Genomic DNA, 25438 nt, shown 5'->3' with positions numbered 1-25438 from the left:
GCAATGGAATTTAGACTGTGACGTCAGTTCTCAACATATTACACAAGAAACAAACCCACATGCAGTCATTTTATTGCACTGATATAAAAAAACTATTTGCATAAAACAAATACATCCAGCAGACAGAACACAAGCACTATTCTATATTACTCCTAACCATGAGATAACCCAACCAGAACAGTTCGCCCTGTCCACTTCAGAGGTAAGAAGACATCTACTCTCTGTCCACTGAGTAATAATTTGAGTATTAGTTCAAATATTTCTCCTTCATTGGTGTGTACTTTGGGTATCTTATGAAATTGCTTGTCTTGAAGTCTAAAGATGACATGCAGTCTTTTGGGGGAATGTATTCTACCTGAAAAGTTTAACATTTCGACTTAAAATGTCACTTTAGGTGGAACTGTCTGTAAGATTTACCTCTGTTTGGCCAACAAAGCCATAGCAATATCTTTTAGGCAGAAGGTGTTACAAATGCAGCTTTGTTCTGTTCTGTTTTGTTTCTTTTGTTTGATTTAAAACAAAGATTTTCATTTGAATGTAAATACACTTCCAGCTGAGATACTATCTGCACTAACATGTCGCTTTATTTCTGCTTTTCTGCAGTCACTTATTCAAAGGAAGTACAATGGTTCCCCTACTGCTGTTGATGCTGCTGCCCACATCGCTGGCTGACCAAGGTACGGATGTCAGTTATTCTTAGGTTTTGTTCACCAAAGAAAGAGTAATGCATCAATTCCAAATAGGCAGAAATGGATACTATTTTTTTAAATTTATGTCTAGCTATTTTTTGTTATATTTATATTTACTTCTCACAAACTTAAAGGAACAGTGTAGCTGAAAATGAAAATGTAATAATCATATACCCTTATTTCAGTCATCAAGCGCAGCAGAACGCAAAGTGAACTGACTAAGAGATGGTTCTTTGGCGTTCAAAAAGAGAAGAAAATAAGAGCTAGTAGTATTAAAATTCAAATGATTGTAGTAGGGGTCTAAAATTCCAATTTACATCAGCATCTCCTAGATTTCCCCTTATCGATGTACATACTCTAGTGTTAAAAACTGGGTTGCCCTCTCGTGCTACATAAACTCCTCTGAAGCTGAGAGACATCTGTAAAACTTGCAAATTCAGTTCCTTTTAATTCAAATGTAATCTATATGTTGAAATAAACACACTTAGATAGGATTAAGGGATCTGAAACCTTTGTAATGACAGCCACGTGAGACAGATTCATTACATTCAAGTATAGTGAATAAGAAAAATTACTCGCCAAACAACTATTTAAACCATCCATCTATGTTTAAATTAGTTTTGGTATAACCCAAAACCAAAAGGTATCTGTAAATTAGGTGCTCTTTTGAATAATGTTTTACCTTTAGGGTTAGGGTTAGGGTCATGTATCTTGCTGTTGTTTGTAATCATGTCTCGAGTCAATACAAATCTAAAATTGAAGTGTTTAAATATAGTTTTTATTTTGTACAATAAAATAACTACTAAACCATTAAAAAGAAGGCACAAAGTAATTTTCTTCATTTCATTGTTACCGAAGATTTGTAAAATACAGCGAGTTGTTTCTCATCTTCTGTTTCTGTGTTCAGTTTGTCTCAACATTTCAGATAGTAACATAACTATTACCATGAACAATACCAACATCCTTGATGAGGCACCTGGTTATGTGACATGCCTGAAGGATACATTCCCCTGCCTCTTTCAATGCACGTTCAATGAGAAGTTGGACATTCTATCACAGCCTTGCTTTGACGCTAATGTGACAATACACGACACCAGGGTTGAGTACAGCATGACACAAAGTAAGTATACTGTCTCTCAAGCAGACTGCTGACTCTTTGCATGAAGAATGAAGCTCTGATGGGGGTCAGAAAGGTGTTGTGTCCAACTGCCCTGTTCCAAAACCATGCATCTGCATCTTAAGTCTGATTCCTCTCTCACTTTTCAGATAGCAATTGCAGTGTCTACTTATGCAAGAACATTACCATCTTGCCAATGATTCATTCTCTGGCTAGTCAAGACTCTGAGACAGGCATGATGCAACTCTTCTACATGAGGGATTCATGTCCGGACCTCTTCAGTAGCGACCATGAAGTCAAGACAGCCTTTATTAGGTAAGTGTCAGACCTGCTTCTCCAATTCAGTATGCTTTCAAACCTTTGTTGAACAGATGAGCAGCATCTAGTGCAGGATTTTCCCTACCACTAAAAGGTTTAGGCGCAGCACCCAAGCCATTTTGGTCATCACCTACACCAAATTTAAGTAAATGAGCGTGAGCATAAAAATGACTTACGACAATACACTGGTAAGAGCAAATTATGTGTAACCATGTATCCAGCTAATTTAAATAGCTCACATTGCTGTATTGTGTGAAGAGTTAACTTTAACATTTAATATTGTATGTTGAGGGTTTTTTTTGCGGTCCAAATGTTTCACCAAAACAAGTTCCTTCCAGAGACCATTTTGCTGTCATTGCGTCTGGTGCATAGCACCGCCCAAAACAATTGGGACTGGTTAAAAGAAATTCAAACCACCCACAGCGGGTTTTTTTCTCCTATCCTGGAATGTATGTGTGGTGTAGCCAGACTCTACAGCGCTGTGGACATAGGTCTAGCAATGCAAGACTAGAAATAATGCAACAAGCAATGACAGTGATGCGTGTGCAAATGCATCCACTTGCACTGGAGTTGTCCAGAGGTGAGAGGGAGAACAACAGTAAACGGTCCTGATTATTTTTCAGACTCAAGGCACACATCCAATTTTTTGCATTGTGTCCAGATGTGATGTGGGTCTGATCTGACCTTGATTGGGTGCTGTGAGAAAGCTCAGAAGCTAAGTTCAGCAGCTTGGTAGACTTTGGGATAAATGATAAAACAAACAGACTAAAGTTATCGTTTATCCTAAACTCCAATAGTTAATAGTAAATCTTAGCACAGCAGAGCAGGGGTGCAAAAAAATACAACAGCACATTTTGCAATTTGCACTTTACACAATTACTAGTTACTTCTTAGAATGTTGTGTTGTCTGTGCTGTCATGTGTGTCCTTCTGTTGTGACCTAGGACACTTCGTTGATCTTATGTTTATGTTGGTTTTATTTTATGTTGATTTTAGAATGTTTTTTTTCTGTTACATGTTTGTAGCACTATGTCCAAGACAACTTTCCCCTCTGGGACAATAAAGTGTATGCTATCTAAACCGAATTTAAGTTTTTCAGCGTTAGCATCAAAATGACTTTTCTCAGATCTAATTATTGTATTAGGACTTCTTTGGCACATTTTATTAATTTTTATTTAAGCTTTTTGAGTGTTTTTTATTGATCTGTTTTAGCTTTCCCAACGTTTTAGACAGATATGGTAATAATAATGGTCTAAAATAATGTGAAATTGCATTTCTTTTTTTATTCATTTAAAAAAAGCAACATTTTCTTGAGGGAGGACCCCTAAATCTCCCGCCAAACACGTGCACCTAAGTTCTTAACATACCTAGGGAAAACACTGTGGGCTAAGAAAATAAAGAAAATGGTTCACAAAGCTTCATGAGGTTTCATTTGGCCATTAGAAATGCCTCAACAGCTATTGGTTGGGTTGGCACACATTTCAGACATTCATGGTTCCCAGAGGATGAATCCAGTATGAAAAGAAGGAAGTCACACTTGGAATCCTGCTGTCAGAAATCAGCACAAATTTAGCCGTGCATTATTCTTAACTTTGGCGTTCAGAAGAGTGTGTCTAAATGTCTAGACAATTAGAAAATAGTAATAGTACACTAACATTTGTCATCATGACAGGGCTATACTGGGTGCTTTCCATTTGGATAACATGCCCTCCCCCCCACCCAATCACGTCTGAGCTCCTCTCAGCCAGGATGCAAAAGAGAGAAATGTGAGGATGGAGGTGTTTTTTCACCAAACGGGGCATCCTTGCTCGCTCCAGGGTCGTTTTGAGGAGATGGCAGTTACTCATGATGCACAGCATCTCACCTGTCAAATGTGTAGAAATAAGTAACGGTTTCAAAGATAAAAACCTCATGTCTGATGATTATAGATATATGAAGGTATCAGGGTCTCCCAGAATGTGACTGATAAATCATAACCGACATGAGGGAGCAATAAAAAACTGAGATTAATGCTCTAACTCTCCATGAAGCTCCCAGCTAAGCTCCTATTACTCACGACGCAGTTAGGGAACCAGAACGAGCTAACTATTGATAACATAAGCACTTTGGCGGATGTCGGTTATAAAGTCATGTTAAAACTTTTTCCCATCCTTCTTCCGATTTCCATGAGAAGACGGAGATTAGCTAACGTTAGCCCACCTATTTATAAAAAGAAAAATTAAATTTGAATAGTAATTTCAGCATTCGAATAGTATTGTTTTTTTTACTGTTGGAATTATAGTCGCCTTTCGGAGTTCGTTCCACAGCCCTAAAATCTATGTATAGCCTAATGAGTCTGTGAAAAACCAAGACTGCAGTAAGTCTGTGGTCCCGTTCAGCCTCAGGATTGTATTATAGGACTAAAAATAACACTGTGACTTTATAGCTGTATTTTTTGGAAAAGAAAAATAAAACAGGTGAAAATAAGTAATGCCTTTTGGCTTATGAAGGAAAACTAAATTAGCAAGTTTTTGTTTTTCTTTATTCTTTCCTACACACATGAAATCTTTTTTTCATTTAAAAACACATATAAGTAACTAAATAGCTGCAGATGGTGATGTCATTCCTGTTTCCACGGGTAGTTTGCCTGATCTACAGTATACCAATGTTGAAAGATTAATATTACAGTAATGCTGTTTCCACAACAGCCCAGCAGCTCTTTTTATGCCCTATCAGATCAGCTGACCAATCAGTTGAACAGATTTTGATCAACGGGCTGTTGCTTCCTCTCTCCTCATCTCCTCCGAGATGCAATTAAGAGATTGTAACATCCTCAATGATGAGAACTTGATGAATCTCCAGGTTTAGATGAAGCTATTATAATTCTTAAATCGAATGTGTTTCCCGTGTGCACAAGACTCATACGACAAGTCAAGTCTGGCTCACTCTTGAATATTTTTTTGTACCTACGAGAACATTTTAAGTACAAGAAAACTGGTGAATGCCAAAAATTCTCTGCAATCACTTGTACATGTCACATCAGAAGAAATGTGTTTGAGGTCCATTTCTTTTTTTTTTGCAGTGAGGAAAGAAAGATGATTCATAACATCATGGGAAAATCCCAGCTTGAGACTGGAGGCTCCATTAACTACGAACTGAAGGACTTGTCTCTGAATGTGCTCAACTTCAGTGGGGCTGAGCTCACCGACTCTGAAATCAAGATAGTAGCTCCACAGGTACACGCGCTGTGATGAAGATGGTGCTGATGAATTTAGAAGGAACGGTGATGTTTGTGATAACATGATGGTGAACATGTCTTTGCTAAGATTAACATTGGTGGGGTTTTTTTTGTGTGTTTTGAGTGCAAACCAAACCACAAACTGTCCTGTAGTTCTTAACGGCATCTTCTTCCACCCAATGTTAGCTGCTGCCTCAGAACACATCATTTATCCCTGACATTTGGCTGCCTGCAGACGCCCTGGACACCCTCCCAAAGGAGAAGAGGATTATTGGTTTGGTCAGCTACATGCAGCACAGCCAGTTCAAAGTATTTCCTTGATCCTTTTTACGCATGTATTCGTCCGTCCAATCCACAGTCCCGACACCCTCATGTTACAGCTTAACATTCAGAATGAATGAAGCAGATTATTGTTTATAACGGGTGTGTGTGTGTGTGAGTGTGTGAGAGTAGACATACGTCATATATGTATACACATAGATATACAGCACAAACAACTGAACTGCATTCTTAATTACGGTTTGAGGGAAACATATTGTTTCAACATGTTGTTGACGGATGATTAAACTTTCTGTTATTGTCGTTAGCATCGTTAGCATTGTTAGCAACCAGCGCTGGGGTTTGTGCTGGCTGGGTTGGGGTTCCTGTAGGGGCTGGCTGGAGGCTAACTGTCGTGTTGACTGTCTTTTAGTTTAAACAGGAGGAAATCTCATCAATGGTTCTCAGAATCGAGGTACTGGGCGAACACCGCCTTCAGAATCTGAAGAAGCCAATCAAGATGACTTTCAGAATTGCTCTTCACACAGCTATGGCTGTAAGTCTGTCTGTGCATGCATGCTTTCATGTTTTTAACATTGATCTGTTTGATTGTCAAACTCGGGTTTTATGATAGACAGGGCTGCTGTATGCTGAACAGATTGTACAGATGTAATAGATGTAACACGTTAATTTGACAAATGTTGGGCTGATTTAATTTGACTCTATCAGAACTGCAACATTTAATCAATTAATAGATTAGTTGTCAACGTTTTTGATAATCAATAAATCAATTTGATTCGTTCTTTATGAAAAAAAGTAAAACTTCTCTGACTCCATCTTTTTAAATGTGAATATGTTGTGGTTTCTTCTTCTCTTCTGTGACAGTAAACTGAATATCTGAGTTGTGGACAAAACAAAAAGCATTTGAGGGCGTCATCTTGGGCTTTGGGGAACACTGATCGACATTTTTCACCATATTCGTACATTTTATAGACCAAACAAGTAATCGAGAAAACAATTGACAGATTAACCGACAATGACAGTAATCATTAGTTGCAGCCCTAGACTGTATTGTGGTGATGGCACATGGCAACCATTGCTTAAGTGAAAATTTAAACACTGTTTGGTAACACTTTACTTGAAGGTATCTACATAAGAGTGACATGACACTGTCATGACACATGAACCCTAACCCTGACTCTAACCCTAACCCTAACTTGTCATCACCAAAACAGAATGACACTTAATGACAGAAGTGTTATGTCATAAACGTTTATGACTTGTTTATAATGTTTATGACACTTTCATGACTCTTCTGTAGATACCTTCAAGTAAAGTGTAACCCACTGTTGTAATTCATCACTAGCGTGTCAGACCACTGCCACACTGAACACTTTGGCTTTAAAAGGGAATTAAAAAAATGGATTTCACTGGATTTGATCACAGTGTTTTGCTAAACCTACTTTTAATCTATTGGGTACATTTCTTTGACTGGCTGGCATGTACCATTGTTAACTTTAATGTATCTCTTTTTTTGTATCTTTACAGAATGACTCGTGGTTACAGTGTCACTATTTAGATGAAAGTGGTAGGTTGTATATGTGTTTTGCTTACATTAGGATAAATAGCAAAGCAATGGAATTGTATTATTGTTTATGAACTTGCTTCCAAATTGGAGAAAATACTTTTCTAACAAAACTCAGCAAAAGATTTCTGCAACATAAGTCAGCAAGTTATATGATTGACTTTGTGTTAGTCCATATTTGCCTGTCTATTGTGTTATTACGTGTTAGCATATTTAAAATTGTAAAACAAAAAATATGATATTTTTGTTTATCTTGCTGTTTAGACAACCAGTAGAATTAACAAAGTAAAATGTTCACACTCCCAGATTGGCACTGGAAATCAGATGGATGTGAGACCAATGATACCCAGACTCACATTACTTGCAACTGTAACCATGCAACACCCTTTGCAGTCTTACTGGTAAGAATACACACTAGATTTGACTGACTTGTTTCTGATGATATTAGTTAGTCAAGCCTTTATTCATTCAGAACCTTTATAGAGGAAATAAAAAAGTATCACGGGAGCAAACAAGAAAGTGAGGTGACAGAGTGTGAAAGCGCAAACAAGCACAGGACCGGGCGTTGTGTTCTTTGTGAATGCAAAAGTCAATGGTCATTTTCTAAAATGGACTGACTTTTACAGACCTTAGTCCATGACACAGTGAGACAATCCCTTATGATTTGCTAACCCTAACTAAGTGGTTGCAACAGATTCTCCCTCCTATCTCGTAAAATACGGACGCTTGGTCAGGTTCCTTTGTCGTTGTTGATGCTAAAAGTCTCCTTTAACGTGACTCTTGGCGTCCCTTTTGACGCAGTTATGATAAGGAAAAGGTCGTGGGTGGGTTTACGTTTCCGTGACACGTGGGAACGGACGGTTACCGGTAGTTCCGTTTTACAGTGTTAACTACGGGCACATTCAGCCCTGACAAAACAGCAAAAGTGTAATTAAACTGAAACAGGTTGCGTTTAACCCCCTGTTGTTTGTGCAAGCATGCAACATTTTTAATACCACGGGTTTTCGCTGCTGATTGTATTTGTATTTATTATAAGAATCCCCATTAGCTGACGCCTAGACGACCAGCTAGTCTTCCTGGGGTCCAAATCAACCTCCAGTCAGACAACACCAAAACACCTCATGACATATACAGAAAAGAAAAGAAATCAAAGAAAAGCAAAAAATACAACAATATCTGCTTACAGAACTAAATAACAAAAAATTTGAAACGTGTCCTACAGTCACATGTTTAAAACTGCTTCTGCGTTCATGTGTTACAGTCATGTGTTAAAAAAACGGCCACCGTGCGGCAGTAAAAAGAATATGCCTTTTTGGGAGTCATTGGCAATTGAACTATTCTGTCGTTTAGGTATGAGGACATTTAGAAATGTTCATACCGATTTATCGTCTATGTTTGAAACAGCTAAAACTGTCTTTGACCCCAAAGAACACTAATGCTAACAAAATGTATACAGGTCATTGAAAACATAACATCATGTTCATTTTATGTTCGCCTAGTTTTCCCATTAAATTAGGAAAAGTCATTAAATATGAAGCAAAACAGTAATTATGTCTAGCAGTTATTTAGAAACATTAAATATTGAATGGAGTCAAATTTGACCCCAACGATGACAGGATGAGAAATTACTCTCTGATTTGTTCCCAGATGTTGGTAAAAGTTCATCTGTAAATTGCAAATAAATTCCCTATTTTCTGCAGATGAGAGGCCCAATTTCAGAAATCCACTGGAAAATCCTGTCGAACATCAGTTACATAGGCTGCGGCCTGTCTGCGTTCTTCACTGCTTTTTCCCTTGTGCTATATGTCTTCGGTCGGTAGGTATACATGTATTTTATGCATTCCATGCAGCTCAGTGTTGTCTATACATGCAGTGAAAGAGACACAAGGAAGAATTGGAATAAAAGAATAAGAAAATGGAGCAGCCAAATCCTGTCTGATTATCAAAGATCACCTCTCTTGCCTGTGCATGTGGCCTAGTCATTATATGTCCCTATCTCTCCCTCAGAAACCAGAAAATGGATTACTCCATCTCTATTCATGTATCTCTGAGCGGGGCCTTACTTCTGCTCAATACAACCTTCCTGCTGACCGAGTGGGGGGCCACGGTAGAGCCAGCCTGGGTGTGTGTGTTTGTCGCCGCTCTCATGCATTACTCCTTGCTCTGCTGTTTCACCTGGATGGCCATAGAGGCACTTCACCTTTATCTACTGCTGATAAAGGTGTTTAACACCTACTTCAAACACTACATGGTCAAACTGTCTCTGGCTGGATGGGGTGAGTGCTGCGATAACACCTATTTTCTACGTGTGGTGTGGGGGTGTCTGATGACGAACATGGTGACAACATTTTAACACAGACAGGAGACATTTTCAGTTTCAGTTTATCAGAAAAAGACTAAAAAAGGAAACATTTTGTGGCTTCCACAGAAGCCACTAAACCAGACAGGCTCTGAGTATTTACCTCGTCTGTGGTACTTTTCTTCATATATCATTTTTTATTGTTTCTTAACCAGACATTGTGCTTTAGTTTAGTTTTAGGATCCAGTTTAGTGTTAGTTTTTTTGATGTAGTTTAAGTTTAAGAATTATTTTTGACTGCTTCTTTTCATTTCAGTTTTAGTTGACTATATAACCGTGTTCTGTGTTATGTGATTGTCAGGAATCCCTGGTGTAATCGTGGCAGTCTCTGTGGGAATGAAGGACTTCAAACAGTTCTATGGACATACAGAAATGACCATGGCTGATACTAACCAAACCAACACCATGTAGGTGAATCCTAACTGCTTTTGACAGGACACCAGAAATAATAAATTTTAACAATACGACTACAAAGCCTTTAAAAAAAAACAAAGACAAATCACAATCTGTAATTTATACACCTTGTACGTGATCATACAATGTGTTTTTCATCAAAATGTTTATTTTACTTATGTTTATATGTAGGCTACATATTGATTTATATGCAAGCTTATTCTGCATATGACAAACATCTCATACAGGAGACATTATGTAGACAATAATTATCATCTGCTTGATACGACGTGCTCTCACATACAAAGCATTTTTTTAGGTATCATTTTGTACCATATTTGTATGACAAAAAGCCTTAAAATTATAATCTTGGTTGATTTGGCCCCCTTTGGTTATGGTGGTAACATCAAGTGGGGTTAATGAAAATCAGAAATGTGTGTGTGAAGACCATTTGAATACTGCAAGGGATTGGCGGACTCCGCCAATAACAATGGAAAGGTAATTACAGAATGTAAGAAGCCTACATTAAATTGTTACTGTTGGAATAATACCAACCATTAATTGTATCAAATATTTACTCAAAAAAATCTTAAGGATTGTATCTTCAAACATTAAAGATCAGATTATTTTATTTATGATAGCATGTCCCCTGGCCTGCATCATCCCTTGTGAAACTGTATTCTGACAGCCCATTGGGTTATCTGCCTGTCCCACAGCTGCTGGATTACAGATGACTCCTACTTCTACTCCTTGAACCTGGTGTATTTCACCCTTATATTCATTTTCAACTCTGGCATATTGTTGGTAGTGGCCTCTAACATCTGCAAAATGAAACAAGTCTTCAGGAGCACTTCGAAGCTTGGAGCAGAGGCTCAGGGAAAGACTTTGAGAGGCTCCGAGAAGTTCAACGATTCGTGCAGGAGTAGCCTCATCGTGATGGGTCTTACCTGTCTGATGGGCACCACCTGGGGCCTGGCCTTCCTGGGCTCAGGATATATCAACTACCCCATCCTCTACCTCTTCTGCATCCTCAACTCTGCACAAGGTCTGCTCTCAGTTCTGAGTAGTTTCTCTCCATTAAAAGGTTTTCAACCTGTCTATATGTTGATACATTGTTCTTTATCAACAGTTCTCTTTCACCAGCTTGTAACTCCACTCATGGTTTCATAATTTATTTATGTCTTTGTCAAGGTTTCTTTATTTTCCTGTGGATCTGTCTGTCAGCCAAGAAGCAGAGGAAGAGACGCATGGAGGACAGACTGAGTTCAACTCCTGTGAAGACTTCAGCAGTCAAATTTGATTAGACACCCTTTCCTGCCACCAGTCCAGGTGATCAAGCCCTGATGTAATCGTTGATAGCATAGCACAGCTGGTTGTGGTGGCACCTGGATCGTGGCTGCGGCTGCTGGAGTGGTCCTGCTCGAACGCACACTGCTACTATCTACTACTACTACTACTACTACTACTACTGTTATTATTAGTCATTGGTCAGTGACCTTTACTATTACTACAATGCATATTGCATAATGCTCATTATGCCATTCCATTATACCTAATGCTATAATGATTATGATTCATATTTCTAGCCTTATTATAGGTATTACCGGTATTAGTTAGTTAGATAGTTGCTGTGCATCTCTCTCTCTCTCTCTCTCTCTCTCTCTCTCTCTCTCTCTCTCTCTCTCTCTCTCTCTCCCTCTCCCCAACCTGTCGAGGCAGATGGCCCACCTATAGAGCCATGTTCTGTTCAAGGTTTCTGCCTGTTAAAAGGAAGTTTTTCATCACCGGTTTCGCACCAAATGCATGCTCTTGGGGGAATTGTTGAGTCTCTGTAAATTATAGACCTACTTTATCTGTAAAGTGTCCTGAGATAACTCCTGTTATGATTTGACACTGTACATAAAATTGATTTGAATTGAATAGCTGGTATTACCCTGTCATGTAACCATAGCAACATAAACTCCTATATGTACCCCTCCTGACATGTTAGGTTGGAAATTCCCTAAACTGTAAACTTGTGATGTAAACAATGTGTTCTGTAATGTAGAAATTTCCTTTACACATAAACTTTTATTGTTGCTTAGCTCTGAGTGTGATTTAAGGGAAGCTGTTTCTGTCACTAACCTACTGTAGAATAATGTACATTTTTACAATTAAGTCTAAATATATCAGTATAGTGCAATGGTCACGTGTTTGCAAATAGTTTCCAATCCTTAAAGTCATATGTATAGCTTTGAATTATTCAGATACTATATTAAAAAATATAATTAATATAAATAATCCAAGTATGAATAGCATTGTCATTTTCCTACGTCGTATGGGCTGGCAACTTTTGAGAACATTATGTGGTTGCAGAGTTTCACTTCCCCAGCCCGAAGTGTCAGTACTTATTGACCCTTGTGTCTTAACTATTTCTTTTTTCTTGCGTATAGGAAAACAGTTAACATTTCAAAAGCTTCCTCTTTTCTCTATAGCCTCTTTTTTCTGTAATCTTGAAGATTTAGTCACAGTAAAATAATATAATTTTTTTCTATGAACAGTCACATTGTAAAAGGAGGAGATTTTATTGTCTTTCTTTTCAGTGATAATGCAGCACTACTCATCAATAAATCAACAATGTGACAAAAAAAGGAAATTAACATCAGCATCTTAAAGGATTTGAGTCATTAAAATACCCTTTAAAAGGCGTCAGACATGAATCACTTCTCGTCCCTATCAGCTCTCCACCCCCAATCAGCCACCACCATGTGACATAATGCAGATGTGAAACTCCCCGATCATTCATCAAGCAGAACACCGCTGTGCAGGGAACAGTCACATCACATGTGTCTGAGCATCACTGAGACGATGTGGATTACTTTTTCTTTAGTCACACTTGCGTGGTTTTCTACGGCCCAAGCTGCCGGTAAGTTTTTCACGTTTGTTGTGTATTTTATGGCTGTGTGTTTATGAAGTGAGTACCATTTTAACTGTGAATATATTAAGGTCGTAGATTTTCACATCGTGAGAAAAACAAAGTCACTCATGGTTCCCCTGATACACAGCGTTAGGGACTCTTACCCAACCAGTTTTGCAACACTAAAAGTCACAGTTTCCCTGAGTAAGTGGTGATCACAATCTGACAACATGTCACTTGTCTTATTGCATTGGCAGACCTATAGCCATATATTGTACTATCTTTGACTCTTTCTCTTTCTTCTCTGTCCCCCTGACAGGTAACTGTGAAAATGTCCTTGATGAATGTCTAAAACAACAAAAACAAGGTGGTGGCCCCTGGACCAGGTAACTCATACTCATACATATAAAGCTGATACTGTATATCTTACTCTCCTCTTATTGAACAACAATACATCCTTCTCTTACACTAATGAATAAGTGTGGCTGCTCGCTTCTGTCTAATGAATGCTGGGATATCTCTGACATGATTGTGAGACCCTGAAACAAAATGTGTACGTAAACAACAACAATTGATTAATTATCATAAACTTACCATATTGTTGTTAGGGGAACCAGTGTGTCAGCGTTTCAGGAACTAAACCTGACCGGGCATTTCTCTACCACAGTGTTTTCCTAAATGGCTTCACTGGCCAATGTGGTACACAACCCATACATGACTGTGTAATGTAATCATTTAAAATAATGTCAAAGGACAAAAGGCATCTTAGTTGTGTTGGTTTTTCACCTAAAATCAATGCTTATTCAAGTTTATGTAAGTGTTTGGATTGCTAAAATATTTAGTTAGTTATGTTTTATTTTTATTTCTGTGTCATGCCAAACATTTTGGCCCATCCCACATGGGATTACAAGACACCACAAATTGATGTATTTAACAAACATCTTCCTGTCGCATATACAAATCATTCGGAGAAATACATGAATACAAATATATACATATACACATATGTATATACACGTACACACATACCACACACAAACAACAAATTCTCATCTACAATTCATCTCGATAGCTTTTTTCCTCTTCTCCCAAGCTTTATCTAGATAATTGGCTAATTTATATGTTTCATATGTGAACAGCCATCTCAGTCTTTGAGCATCATCCATATTCACCAAATCAATCTCCGCCTTTATACTACAAAACAAAAAATCACGAAATATGTGAACTATGTGTTGGTAGGTGCTATGAGGACAGCATTGGAAGCTGTAGGCTACCGAGACGACCGATCCCAAACTTCATTTATCAGAGTGTGAGCTGGTCTGAAAAGGTGAGGATATGGTTGGGTAGCTCCCAGCTCTTGTCTTATCAGGTCAATCTCAAGTTGTTGTATGAAATGTACTAATAAATAAGCAAAACAGGAGAAAAATAGTGTTAGTTGTCTTCACCATACACAAGCATGTGTAGTAGAGTTGAGGATGTTACACTGTATTGTCTTTCCTTGGAACATGTGTACAACATCCAACAGGTCCTCCAAACCACACAACTGTATAGGTTTTTTATTCTGCCCATCTAATGTCACACACAGGAGCGTTTCATAAATCAGCACCCTAGTGGTGGCACTAAATACGACCCACAGGAGCGTTTTTCTGTCCTTATATCTAACGTATATACATACATACATATATAACGTTGTGAAATGTTTCGCAGTTTGGATAGGTTTGGCAAAAAAACTATTTCTTTATGTATAGGCACCAAAACTGTGGTCTAAAATCATCTGGCCAAAGGACTACAGTTGAAAATTAGCCGGCTGGTTGATTAATGTGTGTTATCCTTTATAAAATAAAGAATAAGAGAATAAGAATAAGAGAAAACTATTTGGTTAAGTTTAAACACGTTAATTAAACTGAAACATAGTAAAATGTTTGTTTGACCCATCCCTTAAATGGATTTTGACACTCTTATACTCGTCGTTTTACTTTATGCTTCGCCCCCGTCATAATCACCTCAGCCACTAGAGAGCGCCCCCCATTTTAAACGTAAATATGAGTCGTAATTGCTGGTTGAACAAACAACGTATGTTGGCTTGTTTTTCAGAAGACAGTCTGAGCATCAGAGCAATTAAATCGAAGCAATTAAAATTATTAACAATAAGTTAATTACCATAGATAAATCCTTTCCATACTTTTTTTTACATGTTTTGTGTATACACTATGGCTTTTAGGTTGAAGAGAGTCCCACTCCTGAACACAGCATTTACATCCCAGCCTCGGCTCTCCAGAGAAGCAGGGGATCTGTGCCTGACAAGGAGACCCTGCTGGTGGCCTCTCTGATCAACAGCACTTTTTTCCAGGTCAGTCACATTTGAGCCACAGAATATTAACTCCTCCTTAGTTGCCCTTATTAATCTGATCACAATGGACGAGGACATAAAGAGAAGTTAAGTTTGGGAAATCACAAACATAGCTGCAATTCCAGAGGATAGATACAGAAGAAGGCCGTTCATACTTTTGTGCGCTGACACTGGCTTCTACTTTCAGTTAGCTCCGTCTGTATATTTATACAAGGTATGACATTCCCCTCATGCTGGTTTGCATTGATTTCCATGAACTCTGTACACTCACAGCCAGCCATTGTGTTCTATAAAAAATGGAGGAGGTTGATTGAGGAAGCTGATTCACCTCTAATTAACAATACCCTAGTATTAATGTCCTGTTTCTCCTTTGCCACAAGGTGGGAAATTTGTCTTGGGCACTTAGGCCACGATGCAGCCATTAAAAACAACTTAATACAAATACAATACAACAAACAATAATATGACCTTAATGGTGTGTAATACATAAGATGTCAAGAATGGGGGACAGAAATCAGGCGCAGACTAGAGTAGGTGGTAAAGAAGGGGGCACTGTGGAACATGCAGGTGGAAACAGAAACACACCAAACACACTGCAGGCATAACAAAATGAAGAAATAAAACAAAACACATTCACCCACACACCAGACTGTCACCGTGCGGAAGTCACGGCAGGCGGGGGCGTGACACAATATGGTGTGACGCAGTGCATATAGTTAACCATTTATAAAAAAAATTAAATATCAAGAAATGTCTGTGCGGTGATAACAGCTCTAAGAAAAAGATCAGTTAATAAATTCAACATCAACATCAAGCATAACAACAGCAGTGCAAAAACACAAATCTCCATCATCAACAATCTTCTGTCAAACGTTCTTTCATTGCAGCTGAGACCCACTCTGTCAAAAGCGATACTGCTCATACCACCAGACCAGCCTGTCCGTGTTTTGGGGGGGTTAGTCCTGGCAGTGAGGGCAGGGAACCTTCCTGTCAAAAACCTCTCCCAACCCATCAAATTAACCTTCAAACACAACAAACAGGTAAAATAACAAAAGCAGCTGTGAAGGCACCCCAAGAGCACATATATATATATATATATATATATATATATATATATATATATATATACAGTGCCTTGCGAAAGTATTCGGCCCCCTTGAACGTTTCGACCTTTTGCCACATTTCAGGCCTCAAACATAAAGATATAAAACTGTAATTTTTTGTGAAGAATCAACAACAAGTGGGTCCCAATAATGAAGTGGAACGAAATTCATTGGCTATTTCAAAATTTTTAACAAATAAAAACTGAAAAAGTGGGCGTGCAAAATTATTCAGCCCCTTTACTTTCAGTGCAGCAAACTCTCTCCAGAAGTTCAGTGAGGATCTCTGAATGATCCAATGTTGAACTAAATGACTAATGATGATAAATAGAATCCAGCTGTGTGTAATCAAGTCTCCGTATAAATGCATCTGTTCTGTGATAGTCTCAGAGGTCCGTTCAAAGCGCAGAGAGGCATCATGAAGAACAAGGAGACACACGAAACTGTTGTGGAGAAGTTTAAAGCCGGATTTGGATACAAAAAGATTTCCCAAGCTTTAAACATCCCAAGGAGCACTGTGCAAGCGATAAGATTGAAATGGAAGGAGTATCAGACCACTACAAAGCTAACGACCCCGGCCGTCCCTCCTAAACTTTCAGCTCATACAATGAGAAGACTGATCAGAGATGCAGCCAAGAGGCCCATGATCACTCTGGATGAACTGCAGAGATCTACAGCTGAGGTGGGAGACTCTGTCCATAGGACAACAATCAGTCGTATACTGCACAAATCTGGCCTTTATGGAAGAGTGGCAAGAAGAAAGCCATTTCTTAAAGATATCCATAAAAGTGTCGTTTAAAGTTTGCCAAAAGCCACCTGGGAGACACACCAAACATGTGGAAGAAGGTGCTGTGGTCAGATGAAACCAAAATCGAACTTTTGGCAACAATGCAAAAACGTTATGTTTGGCGTAAAAGCGAACACAGCTCATCACCCTGAACACACCATCCCCACTGTCAAACATGGTGGTGGCAGCATCATGGTTTGGGCCTGCTTTTCTTCAGCAGGGACAGGGAAGATGGTTAAAATTGATGGGAAGATGGATGGAGCCAAATACAGGACCATTCTGGAAGAAAACCTGATGGAGTCTGCAAAAGACCTGAGACTGGGACAGAGATTTGTCTTCCAACAAGACAATGATCCAAAACATAAAGCAAAATCTACAATGGAATGGTTCACAAATAAACATATCCAGGTGTTAGAATGGCCAAGTCAAAGTCCAGACCTGAATCCAATCGAGAATCTGTGGAAAGAACTGAAAACTGCTGTTCACAAACGCTCTCCATCCAACCTCACTGAGCTCGAGCTGTTTTGCAAGGAGGAATGGGCAAAAATTTCGTCAGTCTTCGTATGTGCAAAACTGATAGAGACATACCCAAGCGACTTACAGCTGTAATCGCAGCAAAAGGTGGCGCTACAAAGTATTAACTTAAGGGGGCTGAATAATTTTGCACGCCCAATATTTCAGTTTTTTATTTGTTTAAAAGGTTAGAAATATCCAATAAATTTCGTTCCACTTCATGATTGTGTCCCACTTGTTGTTGATTCTTCACAAAAAATTACAGTTTTATATCTTTATGTTTGAGGCCTGAAATGTGGCAAAAGGTCGAAAAGTTCAAGGGGGCCGAATACTTTCGCAAGGCACTGTATATATATATATATGGATGAATCTGCTTTCATCATATCTTGAATACACTTTTGAACGTGTTTCAGGTGGGAGATGGGACATGTGTGTTTTGGCGGGAGTCAATGCTTAATGATGGAACAGGTAGGCTACAAATGCCAGCCACAGTCTTTTTGCTCCCAAATTAAAAGATCAACTCAGATTTAAACATCATATTGTATGTGTGTGTTTTTAGGTAGCTGGAGCACAGAGGGCTGTGATACCGATGACACCGGAGCTGAATTTATTTGCAGCTGCAACCACATGAGCTTCTTTGCTGTGCTTGTGGTAAAATGAACATTCTCTCTCCGCCGCAACATGCTACCTAATGTGCAAAAGGATTTGCCTTTAAGTGATGTTTTCAAAAACACAAGAGCAAAAGTGTAAGGAACGCAGCGTGTTTAAGCGCTCTATGTGAGCAACGTTACCACACAGATTTGTAGCTGAACGATTATAAGCTAATTGAGGGTACGATTTTATTACTGGGGGTTACAAAATCATCAGATATAGCACACATTTTAACTGAATTTCCAGAAAATGGGCAAAATTAAATGTGAATTTATGCAGCCATGCAAAAAAAGGTTTTTCGTTGTAGTGATATTTTGTCCTGTTTTGGAATTTCCAGCATTTGTGAATGCTGTACTATTATTGAAAATGCGCATACAAAACAGGTGGTTGGAAATGTAATTTACAGAGGCATAGAGTGGTATCTAAGACACATATGAATCAATATCTACAATATATCTACTAAAAAGGCTTCCATCAGACTTCTTTTTTTTTAAGATCAATTTTGTATTGTTTTTTTATCATTAGACATACAGAACAGAGAAACACAAATTGAATAAGAACAAAAACCCTCTCCCACCCCCCACCCTCTGCGGTCTCGAGGAACACAGAACAAATAAACTAACAGAAATCACACCTTCTTCCGTCAGACTTGTGAACTTCAAATCCATTTTGAAATTGAATATATATTGTCTCTTTTTCTATGCCAGAACCCTGTGTTATCAGTGGGAGAAAGTGATGCTGTGAACCTGAGCTATATCACCTACATTGGCTCAGCGCTCTCCGTCTTCTTCACAGTCATCAGCTTGATCCTCTATATATGTCTACAGTGAGTTTTAAAGCCTGACTTCAAATTAATATTCCCATAAGTCTAGAGTGAATTATATTAAAAGAGTCCTGTAATGATAGTTTAACAGAGATGATGACATTATTACTTCCATTATGTGAAACTTGTTTCACTGAACTTGTTTCAAGAAACAAATCAACAACACTTATGTTAAACTTAAAAAAAGTATGTCCTTTAAACACAGACATGCACACAATGTGCAAACTGCTGTAAGGTGTGCAAAATGGATGTAATTATGGGTTACAAGTTCAACAGAGCTTTTGCACTTTGCCAGAGTTACAGAATGTTAATGTTAGAGTTAGTGTTAGTCCTGTCTGTCAGCATCCCAGTCCACTAATGTCCATACTGCGACAGAGTGAGGATGAATTGAAAAGTTTGATGGCCACCGACAGGAATGATCTATTGTGCAGATCACCTGGGGAGTTTGAGTCTTAAAGTGTACCAGTTTCATTCTTATGGCTGCAAAGATGGGTGTTATAGGTCGCAGAGGTTTGTCTTTAGATACTGTGGGTGAAAACAAGCTCTGTGGTTGATCTCACTTTGTGTCAGAATGCAAGTTCATAACAGGAAAAAACAGAATTATCTTAATAGCATCAGTGGTAAGCATACATGAAACTGCTTTCAAGAAAGTGTTTAATCAGTAGACAAGGTAACATCAAAACAGTTTGGGCTAATACATATGTAGAGATAAGTGGGAGTCCTTTATTTCTTTATTTATTCATTCAGATCCCACAATCACAACATATACATACAATTTTAAAACTTATAGTGACTTATAGTGCAAGTAAATAACATTACTGTGTGTAACTAGTTCTGTAAATTAGGGTAAAAATAATAACACATTCCAACAACTAAGTTAAATTACATGATTGTTTTATTGTTTAACTGTTTTCTAAGTAGTCTTTTAAAACTGGCCTTACTGGGTGCCTCCACTGGGATAGTTGGCAAGCTATTCCACATTGTGATGGCTTTAAACATTACAGACCTGCACACTGCTTCAGCCCGGCTCCACTGGGCCCATAGGACTGTGTTGAGGTGAAAGTATCTGTAGAATGTAGGTCAGTAATGGCCATATATAGTACTGTATCTGCCAAATAGGCAATAGAAAAATTATCATATTGTTTTCCTTTTAGACGTCGGCGTCCAGAGAAGGCTATCGGGGTGCATTTGCAACTAACAGGAGCGCTGCTCTGCCTCCATCTCACCTTCCTGCTGTGCAGCTTCTGGGTGTGGCATCTGAATGAGAATGAGGAGGGCTGGGTTTGCCAGGGTCTGGGTCTCTTTTTACACTGGTCCCTGCTGGCCACCTTCAGCTGGGCAGCTCTGGAAGGCTTCCACCTCTACCTTCTCTTAGTCCGAGTCTTCAACATCTACGTCAGGAGATACCTGCTAAAGCTCAGCATGGTGGGATGGGGTGAGTAGAGTCTGGTTGGGACGGTGTTTCTGTCAAAAGGTGTATAATAATAAATCTGCTCTCTTGAAATGCTGCTTATAACTCCGAAAAATAGCCAAATTAAAATACCCTGTGCAGCTCAAATTGAGTTGGACTATTCATGAAGAAAAAGCCTTCAACTATTATTCATTTTGAAATGTGAGAATATTTCTACATACAGTCCCATATATTATGAGTGTATACAGTCCTATATTCATGTTTTCAGATTGTATAATGCACATTTTTAATTCAGAGCAATTTCTCCAATTTATCCTATTTTTGCACTTGGGGTGCAGTAGAGCTATGTTTTTAACCCTTGTGTTTTCCTTCGGTCAAATTTGATCCATTTTCTAAGTTTTTTATATCAGAAATATGGATTTCTTTCAACCAAATAACTTGGATGCATGCATTTATGTTGTATGGAACACATACAACGTTCTTCGCAGGTAAAATTAATGATAACTTCCATTTAATTGTGGGTGGTTTATTACATTTTATAGGATTTGAAAAAAAAAATTTAAATGGTTTTAAAACAGCATCCTGACTGAACTTTGACACAAACCAGTCTGTGATTCACTCAGCATCCTCTGATCTTAACTCAAAATAATTGATAATTTTTGCTTTTCGTAAACTCAAAATGAGGTGTAACGTCATTTAAATTAGGTTTATTTACAATGAATAAAAAAAAAAATGTTGAAAAAAGCAACAAAACGTCGGAAAAAGCGACAAATTTAATTCATTAAATTAAATTAGGTCCCTACATCCATTGTGTGTTAATTGGTCTGTGGTCATTTCATTTGCTGAAATTATAAGAGCTTTCAACCTGCAACAGATCTTTTGTCCACTTGGGGGCAGCAGAAACAAGTTGTAAACTGACATATTTTTTTTTACATTATATGGCAAACCTGTTGAGTAAGCCCTGACTGCAGTACGCAGATCGAGGAGTGGCTCAATGTGGGCGGAGCTAAACGTTTGAGAATGTGCTGCCTGATGTCCGCCACCAGATGGTGCGCCCACGGAGTCAAACGTGTAGCTCCGCCCACATTTGGCCCAACCCCGATCTGCGTACTGCAGTCAGGTGCAATTGAACCTGTTCGCAAACAGTGTATTATTTACACATCCAGCAGATTAGAAAGAATATTAGTGTCAATAGTATACATTGTCATATATCTGTCAACCTGACTAAAACATCCTCATGCCTAAACTTGGCTTAGAATTAGTCACATAAAACTACTAAAATGAAGATGTCGTAAAACTTGGTTCATTTCCTAATGACAGTTGACCTTTAGTTTTGACACGGGACCCAAACCCCGGTTTTCTGAGGGAAAGTACTGTGTTTCTTTTACCCATCCACCACCCCAGCCTTCCTCCTTATGCCGAATGTGGCGGTCTTATACGGCGGTCACTTCACTTCCTCACTTGTTCTCGTGATAATTACTTCAGCTGTGACAGGTCAACAGGCCTAACAGGAATGTCATTTTGGGTCGTCATGAGCTGTTTGCATAATTGACCCATATGGCCGTTTTTTTGGGTGAGGAGGGGTTGTATATTCACTCTTGTTTTAGCTCTCTTTTCAATCTCTACTACTACTACTACTGTATTCTGCTAGTTGCTAGCTTTGTCTGTCTGACGGTGCTGGGCAAGTAGCGGAGAGTCACTGAGAACAGCTACAGCTGGTCTACCACGGTCAGTCGTCAGCTATTGCTTAATTGTAACACAATCAATAATTGGTAGTCGGATTTATTTATTGTAGTTTTTGGTCTAAATGGGATTTGTTGACAATAAAAAATATAGAATATCACCAGACTTACCCTTTATACACATTACTGCAAAGAGGGAGTCAGAAGGTGCCCTCAGCTTATTTGTTCCTGGCCCCCCCCAAGCATGTTTATCATGATGATTGTGAGTTGGATAGACATTAGTGCTGAATGCTGGTAATGGAGGTGTTAATGCACTGTAAAAAGCAGCAATGCAATAAGAGGAAAAGAATAAGTCTGCAGCGGATGTAAACAATACAGGTTCCAGAACATTTGAAAACGGTATCCCAAGTTATTGATTATGATGTTAAACATTATTTTGGTCTTTCAATTTAATAAAATAAAATATAACCTCAGAACAGACGTGTTCTGTTTTTCTACCTAAAAAAGCCAAAATGTGTCTGATGTTACTATTTTTAAGTGACATAACATAGGGTAGGATTTGGGGGGTTAACGGCAGTACTATTCTTGAAAGCCATTTTTGTAGAGTTCACTGAATATTTCCCGGGTCCGGGGCTTTTGAGAAAACATTTGGGGCTGGAGCCCCAGAAGCCACCCCCTGGCTCCGTCCCTGGTCAGGGCTTGTTGAAGTAAATTCTGTATCTTTCTTGTCTTCATGCAGGTGTTCCAACACTGGTTGCAGTGGTTTGTGGGATTTCAGGTGTTTATGGTAAATACAATCTGAGGAATGCCAACAACCAGACTTCAACAGCACAGATGTAAGAAACCAAGATTTATTGTTATGTTTTAAATATTCAACCACACAGGAGTTTGGAATTCTAACCAAATATTGTTCATAGTGTGATTTTAAGCGTGCGTTATTTTGTTCCTTGCCAAGAAGCAGATTATTTGTAATTCAAAGTTAACTTGATCTTAGTCTATATATCCACGACGTTCCACTTCAGGGACTGCTCCGGTGCCGCAGGAAATTCTGCCGGAAGCATGTCATTTCGCCGATGACCATTTCCTTCCGCTTTCTTTGTGTTGATGTTCTAAACTCCGGTGGATTTATTTGGACTATGGTTAACTGCTCCTCAGATCTCTGCAGGGTAAATCCAGACAGCTAGCTAGACTATCTGTCCAATCTGAGTTTTCTGTTGCACGACTAAAACTACTTTTGAACGTACACATGTTCCACCAAAACAAGTTCCTTCCCGAGGCTATTTTGTCGAGGCACCGTGGCTTCATCTGGCGCTTAGCACCGCCCATGACGATTGTGATTGGTTTAAAGAAATGCCAATAAACCAGAGCACGTTTTTCACCCATCCCGGAATGCTGTGTGGACTAGCCAGACCCTCCTCCACAGCGCCTTTGAGGATGGTCTGGCAAAGCGAGACTAACTTGATCTAAATAGAAAAACTAAATATTGGCTTTTATTTTTTTTTCTTTCTTATTAATAACCTGCAGATGCTGGATGAGCAGCCAGTTCCCACAGAGGCTCCTGGTCAGCTTCATCACTACCGTGGCCGTCCCATGTGTGCTGATGATACTGTGTAATTCCTGCATGCTGGGGCTGGTGGTGTTTAAGCTCTGGGGGCTACGGGCAGGTAGTGGAGGCGCTCAAAGCAGTGGCTGGAAGAAGATAAACAGGGAGAAAGGGATGAAGTTATTGAAAGACTGTGCCACAGTGCTGGGCCTCAGCTGTGTGCTGGGCTTACCTTGGGGATTAGCGAGTATCACCTACATCTCTCTCCCTGGGATCTACATATTCACTATACTAAACTCCCTGCAGGGTCAGTATGTGCACGATCCTCATACAGTGCTGCTCATGAGTATAGGAACCCATGCTTAAGTTGATCTTTTGGAAATTGATCTTAAAGTTGCCCTGCCACACAAAACCGTTTTTACTTACATTTTTTGAAATATGTTAGGTCCATATGTGTTTGTGTTATGTTGTGAATTTGAAAATGAACTGCTAACTCCTCTGTCAGCTCTAGCCACTGGAAAGAAATAAGCAGAGAAATCAGGCCAATTACAAAAGATGGTCAGTCTGACATCATGTTTCCTAGGCTCATTACTATTCATTAGCTCGCCCAGTTGCGCTAGGTAAAGGTTGCTGATAGCCAGGCTCTCATTGGCTAGCTGTTAGCCAATCAGAGTCAAGCAGCTTAGCTCGTTGAATATTAACCTTTAAGCGCCAAAGTCGCAAAATTGCGACAGGACGCGGTACTGAATCAAACAGCTGTTTTCTCTGAATAGAGTGTTATATGTCATTCATACTCCCCTCCACTAGTTGGCAGACATCCTGTACTTACCTAGAGATTGGCATGGTCTTATTTCAGATATATATAATAGCTGGTTTGATTTGAATTGAGAGATGATTTTATGGAAAGTACCCCATGCCAATGTCTAGGTATGGTAAGGGTATGTGATGATGTGGGGCTATTTTATTTCCAAAGACCAAGGGAACTTCATCAGGATGCATAGTATCCTGGAGCCATGAAATAACCTTTAAAAATAAAAATCTGCCTGCCTCTATGAGAATTTAACATAGGGGTGTCTATACTTATGCCCCATGTATTTTAAGGAAGAACATTTATTTATTTACGATACATTATTCATTCACAAAGGTTGGATTTTTCCTAATTTTTTTCAATTAAGGCATTAAGATCAATTTACAAAAGATGATTTTTTTATTCCTCTTTTTAGTCAACTTTAGCATGGGTTCCTATACTCATGAGCAGCACTGTATAAAGTACTTTGCTTTTTTTACCAGAAGTATTCACAGCCTTTCTCTTTTCTTCTTAGGTGTATTCATGTTCCTGTGGGCTGTGGCTTTGACCTGCAAGTCTCGTTCTGACAATAACTCCTCAACCAGAGACCCTTCTTCTCAGAAAATAATGACCACCAGTTTCAACACCTGATGTTCACAACTACAAAAAATGTATTATCTATTGCCTATATTAGGTGTTCCTTTGGAGTCCAGTTATGTGCAGTTAAATGGTAACATTACTTAATCAGCTCATGTCTCATCATGTCTTGCAACTTCTTGAAATCAAGATGGCAGACACACATGCATCATGAACAGTAACTGCTTCTAATTATTTATTGTTGCTACAATTATGATCCGTATTGTTGCAGTAATGTCATGCATGATGTCATGCATAATCAGAAATGGACAGGCAGAGATTATGAAAAAAATGTATTCTCTAATTGTCTTTTCTGCAGTTAGTG

General features: G+C 38.8%; 1 protein-coding gene across 1 annotated transcript; it reads left to right on the top strand.

Annotated features, from left to right (window-relative positions):
- Window positions 1-172: 172 nt before the first annotated feature.
- LOC120555910 lies at window positions 173-25147 on the top strand. The gene is made up of 25 exons (XM_039795100.1): window positions 173-202; window positions 604-677; window positions 1597-1809; window positions 1956-2121; window positions 5185-5338; window positions 5527-5649; window positions 6032-6154; window positions 7147-7186; window positions 7490-7584; window positions 8884-8999; window positions 9191-9459; window positions 9843-9948; window positions 10651-10979; window positions 12696-12839; window positions 13150-13216; window positions 14070-14157; window positions 15052-15180; window positions 16068-16220; window positions 17994-18048; window positions 18140-18231; window positions 18939-19057; window positions 20209-20489; window positions 22887-22983; window positions 23672-23997; window positions 25013-25147. The coding sequence occupies exons 2-25, from the start codon at window positions 626-628 to the stop codon at window positions 25126-25128; spliced, it is 3453 nt and encodes a 1150-aa protein (XP_039651034.1). The 5' UTR covers window positions 173-202; window positions 604-625; the 3' UTR covers window positions 25129-25147.
- The last annotated feature ends 291 nt before the right edge of the window (window positions 25148-25438 follow it).

This window comes from Perca fluviatilis, chromosome 3, assembly GCF_010015445.1.
Source record: "Perca fluviatilis chromosome 3, GENO_Pfluv_1.0, whole genome shotgun sequence".
Classification (NCBI taxonomy): Eukaryota; Metazoa; Chordata; class Actinopteri; order Perciformes; family Percidae; genus Perca; species Perca fluviatilis.
Note: the sequence above shows the minus strand (reverse complement) of the source record. Positions and strands in the feature narration are given on the sequence as shown.

Excerpts from the sequence above, each read along its gene's own strand:
- LOC120555910 (XM_039795100.1), top strand. The coding sequence starts at position 626 with ATGGTTCCCCTACTGCTGTTGATGCTGCTGCCCACATCGCTGGCTGAC. Across the intron at positions 5,339-5,526 it reads TCAAGATAGTAGCTCCACAG|CTGCTGCCTCAGAACACATC; the intron begins GTACACGCGCTG and ends ACCCAATGTTAG. Across the intron at positions 16,221-17,993 it reads CCTTCAAACACAACAAACAG|GTGGGAGATGGGACATGTGT; the intron begins GTAAAATAACAA and ends AACGTGTTTCAG.